We start from the raw sequence: 6,185 nt of genomic DNA on the forward strand, positions 1-6,185 counted from the left end.
TATATATATTATATATACTATTGTAATATATTATATATACTATTGTAATGGAATTTAAACTTTTAAACCAAATATCGTACAGCAGAGAAGTCACATGATATAACATTTGCAAGATCCAGGATAAACATTCAATCATGAATGCTTATTATATATTTAAGCCCATGTAGTCGTTTTCTATAGTGGACTAATACATTTAGAGCCTGCGTTTCCATACGGGGCTTATATAAGACATTTACATTTTTGCGGCTCCAGACAGATTTGTTCTTTTTTTTTGGTCCAATTTGGCTCTTTAGATAGTTTAGGTTGCTGATCCGTGGTATATAAAGTAGTCTATAGTTGCAATAAATCTTAACTCAGAATATGTGGTTTTGTGTTATCAACAGTTTATCTTAGAAACGATATTCTGCACATAAAACTGTAATTGGCGTACAGTTTAAATGATTACAAAAACAATCAAACACATGATTTATGGTTCTTAATGACAAGGTCAGTAGCTTTTTCAAGTATGACTTGAAGAATGTTTTGGTAAATTTTATGAGAGAGAAGCAAAAAGCAGTTTGAGTACCTGATGGGTTAGGCAGTACGGGTATTTGTCCAGGATATGGTACTGGAAATTGCCCTGGAATCACAATCGGTCTTTGATCTGGGAACTGACCAGGACCTTGCCCAGGAACATCTCCAGGACCTTGGCCGGGTATTGTAATTGGGTAGATGCCAGGTGTGTCATGAGGCCCCGGTACAACCCCAGGAATTACCACTCCATTGTTAGCATCAGTTATCTGGATGCAAAGTCTCTGGTACTCCTCTACAATTATTACATTTAGAAATGACAACAACAAAAAAAAACAAGAAAAGTAATTTTTTGTTAAGGGAATGTGAAAAACAAAAATAATCCAGTGAGATCACTCTTAACTCCACCTGTTCCACGAATGGGGCACATCTCCGGCGTTGAGCCGTCAGACCAGCAGCGTCCACTGTCACAGCAGCACTGCATTTTAGTCAAAGGTTGTGAGTTTTGGTTGGCACAGCGTCCATTCAGCAGGCTTCCATAGCAGTATCCACTGCGAGCATCTGTGAAAAAAGACACAGCATGAAGTGAGTTAAACAAATCATGCTGCATAGCGACCTCTGCTATCTGCATGTTGAGAAAACTGGCAAGAGTAGAATCAAGTAGAAGTAGTTGTTTCAGACTTTCCATTATTTGGGGAGATGGTGGCTGCTTCCAAGAGTCATAATTTTATATTTATGAGAACATTTTCTTCATGCTGCAGTTTCTGGCTCCATGTTTCAGCATGACTCAAGTTGCCTATTAACATAAAATTCCGCGTTTTTATTTTTAAAGTCAGTCAACCCAATGTGTTGGAATCTAGAGCCTTACATATGACACCACCTTTTGATTAGTCGATTTGTAGTATTCCAGGCTTACATGAAGTGACAAACAAATCTCTTCTTCAGGGCCTAGACCTCTAGTGTTACTGCATGGGAAACAGACTACCATTTTTGGCACAGGAGCTTTTTGGCACGGAAGACTCAGACATTCCTTCTTAGCATGCTCTCCTGAGGGGGTAATGCAAGCGTGTGTTTGCATATGTTTTTGTGTGCATGCATGCATGGAAGTGTAATAATGTGCATGAAGGTCAAATGGATTATCCAAACTTGCATTCTTCTCTGGTCTGTTTTGGTTGAAACTGAGCTTAAGGAGGGACTTTTTCAGCTTTTCTGGAAATCATCATCCCAGTTCCGGTAGACTGACAGTCAAATACATGCACATTTCTATCCATCCAAAAGTCAACCTCATCTTACCTCACTCATCATATGTCTTTTTTTTGTCAGATGAGTATTTACATAGCTTCACAAAATTTTAAAGCTGTTCCTATTTATTATTTCATTCAAAATCGGCAGAGATTCTTCTTTTACCCGACGTGGTTCAATTCAGGGTTTCTGAAGGTCAACCATAGATTTTTCTTAGACGTAAGATGTTGTTTGGATTTATCTCTGAATTCATTTTCAGCCTGAATTAAATTGTTTTTTGGGGGAAACAAAGACGACATAATTTAGAGAATAATTTGGCGTGGGACAAAGAAATTCAGTACAATATCAGCAAAAAGCTGTTTTCTAAAGAAAAACTTTCAGTGGACCTGAAGATCTTTTCTTTAAGATCGTTTAAAGCATTAAACAATAGTTTGAAGACAAGCATGTAAAAAATAATAAAAAATAAGGAATGACTTGACTACTGACCTAAATTCTTCCAGATGGAAGAATGGAAGCTTTTTTTAGTTTTGTTTCTTCTGCTTGAGCCAAACAGAGAAGGAACCAAAGCAATGTGGAAAAATTTTGATTTGGAAGCATCACCATATTATCTGAAATGTTGTGTGCGGATGACACAATAAACACTGTCCTATACGGAGTGTGGAGTCAAAGTGACCTGAAACTCACCTAAACACCTGGATCCATCAACAGAGGTGTAATATCCCTGAGGACACTTACAGAAGTAGCTGCCAACGGTGTTATAACATTCACCCACGCCACAAAGACCTGGAATGTTTGAACACTCATCCAGATCTAAGAAGAGGAGAGGATGGAAACGAGACACGGTCACAAGATTTTAAATCCAAAGGCCACAGGAGATTCTCCATTGTGAGTAAAACTAAACCAACCTTAAAACGCTTATAATCAGGCACAGTGTCTGTTAAGAAACATACTGTAACTTAGACGTGTTTGAAATGTGTTTTACACAGTCCAGAGGTTTTCCGGCAATTATTACTGGGCATAAAATAGCACATATTTCTCTCTGAAGATGAGTGCCAAAATAACAGATTTAAAGCAGGTCTGGAAATCATCAAATTTGTATGTTTATGAGCCAGTATTTCCCACAGACTCACTGTTTTTGTTTAAATGATGATGGAGATTGGAAATATTTAACACGTTTGGAGACTTTTTGAAGCCAAATTCCAGGAAAAAAATAAATACATTGAAAAATCAATATTCAAAAACTCAGTTTTATCCACACTTGCATGACAAACTGAGTGTTTTTTAATCTAAGGTTGCATAAACAGACCTACAAGTTTGTCAAATTTTGATTTTTGAAATCATCCACCAAATTTAGACACCAGACAAAGATAAATGGCAAAAAAAAAAGAAATTAAAAGTTGACGTTTGGTTACAGTGTTCACATATATGAACAACTATTGTTGTTGCTAAGTAACAAAAACAAAAATGGAGTTAAATAAAACATGAAAAAAAGCAAAAAGATCTAAAAAAGCAACAAAACCTGACCAACTCTATAGACATATCTGATCAGATGAAATACAGTCTCAAGGGGTCACCAAAACACCCAGAACAATATCTAATATACTGTTTAATACTAAGTTAAACATGGTGGCTGCAGTGTGATGTTTTGGAGATTCATTTTGAATTGATCTATAATAAAAAAAAAAAACATGGAAGGTAACTATTGTCATTCTTTTCTGACCTTAAACTAAAACTATTTTGGTTAAATACAGGGCAATGAACCAGTAAGTTCATCCAAATCATTGTTTTGTTTGACATTTATACTGGTTTTAAGACTTAAAATTTTTTAGATATGACAAAGTGAAAACAGAAGCTTTATTCTGCAACTCTGTAAATCTGTATCAGCACTCCAATACAGTGCAAAGACAAAATTAAGCCTGCATTTCTCTTCAACCTCAAATTTAAGAGCTGTACAGCTGACAGTAAAATACACTGCTACTTTGATTTAATTAAACTTATTTTAAGAGAAAAGTGTGTGGTCTTTTCCCCACAAAGTAAAAAGCAGAATACCACCATTGAGACGAAGTGAACCACAGAGACGGATGTGGTTCTCTCTTAACTTTTAGGATCTTTTAAATATGTTTCAGTCTACTCTATCATCCAGGTTGCCTCAGAAAGCCAGCCAGTTCACGGCCTCACCAGGACAAGTCAAAACGTTATTCTTACCGTCGCATTTCTGCGAAATCTCATTGAATTTGTGCCCAGCGGGGCATTTACATTCAAAGGAGCCCACTGTGTTGATGCAGTTGCCACCTTGACAGATCCCAGGGATGGCCTGACATTCATCCACATCTAAACAGAAAATAATAAGCAGTGAACGTTTAGTCCATATTCACAAAAATAAAACTAAGGCTGTACAGGTCTTTAATGTATAAGTTGTAGGTTTGAGCTTTTGTTTTTTATTATTTTGAAAAGGAATTACAGGAGGAGAAGAAAGATTTCCTTTAGGATGAGTGTAAAATTAAGACAAGTTTTAGAGGAGTACATTTTTAGAGTACATTTTGGACATATGTACTCTAAATCAGGGAGATTACGCAGTGAGACACAACTTTATTCAGAACAATAGGTTTATTTGTTATGCTTATAACTCAGTTTAATTCATTTAATAAATTTGGGCAAATGAAATCAACAAATCAGGCAGAAATTCTGGAGGAGGCTTTGACCTTCTCTCTTCTCAAAGAACTCCATGTTCCAGTAGGTCCCTGGCTCAGGTCCGCTTCCCCTGCAGAGGTTCTGATGTTATTGGGTCTGAGGCACCAAGGCACAGGGCCATCTTACCAGAAATGAACTCTCCCACGTGGCACTGCCACTGACCCGTGATACCGAGTCTGACAGTCCCGCCGCAGCGGGTGTCGCTGGGCATTCCATACACATGTGGGAGGCACTGCCACCCACCCAATTTAACACAATTAGAACTAATCCTTTTGAGAGGGGGTTGAGGGGATGACAGAGCAAGAATGGAAAGAGTACACAAGGACAGAAAACGAGTTAAGTTGGGAGGAAAGCAAAAAGGCGTCTGGGAAAAGTGTCAGACAAAAAAGAAACACACAAAGCAAAACAATCAAAAAAATTCCCAAAGAAATTCAGCGTCAGACTTCAGACTTTACCTTGGCAAGCGCCAGTGCGGTGGTTTGGTATAAACCCTCTTCGACAGGGGTGAGGCTGAGCGGGGCACATCTCACAAGGGTGACCCCACGCCCGTCCTACTGTGGCACAGCACAAGGTTTTCGTGCAGACAATTCCAGTGAGCTGTCCTTGGCACATCTGGTTATTCACGGAGGCAAAGCAAGGCCCAGTACGGTAGTCTGTCAGGAAACACCAAGCTTTCATTTTTAAAATGTACATTTACTTGTTTACCTTCAGCACTAACAAGGTACAAAATATCATCCAATTCAGTGAGCATTGAAGCATGATGACAAAATAAAGGAAAAGTGTAAATCTAACTGCATTAAGGCTGACTGAGGAACTTAGGCTACGTTCAGACTGCAGCCCTAATGCTTAATTACGATTTGTTAGTGAAATCAAATTTTTTCACATTTCCAAATATATGCAACATGTATCTGAACTCCTGTGTGAACTGCATTCATACAACTCAAGTGTCCCGCATAGACAGTAGAGGACGCAATGACGTTACAAGCAAGCTTGCTCTGTGTTTACGGAAGTAAACATGGATGGTAGTAGTGGATCACATCTATTGATTGACAGACTACCATGAAAAGATCAGATCCAGGTCGCATATGGGCAAAAAAATCTGATTTGTGTCACTTCAGGCTGCAGTTTGAACGTAGTCAAAGTGGTGCAGTAGATATTAGAGAAAGTGAGCTAAATGTTTGAGCAGTAGGGAATTTTCATTCAGAAGTTAAGAAAACAGCAGCTCAGTGGAAAGTAGGGGTGAGTATTGGCATGGGTGTTGCAACACGATATGTCACCATACTTGAGTCACAATACAATATTATCATGGCATTATAAAATTTTTCCCCACCATCAAATGTCACTGCCTCGCCTACAGATATGGTGCTGTGCCGCACAGCAAAAGGGCTCGTTGATCTGTGGTTGATCAGCGGTGCAGAGGAAGCCCATCTTCCCCTCATTGATTTAGGTAAAAATGTATCGGTTTTGTTTTTTAAAATCGATATTAGGAACTAAAAGATCAATATTATACGGGGCACTGAAAATCGTGATATAACACTTAATCGATTTTTTACCACACCCCTAGTGGAAACCATATGAGAGAAAACTTCTTTTATCTAAAACTAATTAATTTAAATAATACCTTCCATGTGATTGAACTGTGAATGAAATATTAATTTGTTAAACTATTTTCAAAAAGGTTAATTCTCTATTAACAATAGAGGTAACATATATAGTATACTATAGTGTAATATTACACTATA

General features: G+C 37.8%; 1 protein-coding gene across 2 annotated transcripts in view; it reads right to left on the minus strand.

Annotated features, from left to right (window-relative positions):
* The window catches only part of fbn1 (fibrillin 1), an 80,233-nt gene that overhangs the window by 55,035 nt on the left and 19,013 nt on the right, over positions 1-6,185 (minus strand). For both annotated transcript variants that reach the window (XM_015375613.1, XM_015375612.1), the window contains 5 exons: positions 4,899-5,096; positions 3,958-4,083; positions 2,437-2,562; positions 919-1,071; positions 566-805 (listed from right to left, as the gene is read on the minus strand). In XM_015375613.1, the coding sequence (XP_015231099.1) occupies positions 566-805; positions 919-1,071; positions 2,437-2,562; positions 3,958-4,083; positions 4,899-5,096 (843 nt within the window). The remainder of the gene's footprint in view (positions 1-565; positions 806-918; positions 1,072-2,436; positions 2,563-3,957; positions 4,084-4,898; positions 5,097-6,185) is intronic.

This window comes from Cyprinodon variegatus, unplaced genomic scaffold (assembly GCF_000732505.1).
Source record: "Cyprinodon variegatus isolate N-32 unplaced genomic scaffold, C_variegatus-1.0 Scaffold122, whole genome shotgun sequence".
Taxonomy (NCBI): Eukaryota; Metazoa; Chordata; class Actinopteri; order Cyprinodontiformes; family Cyprinodontidae; genus Cyprinodon; species Cyprinodon variegatus.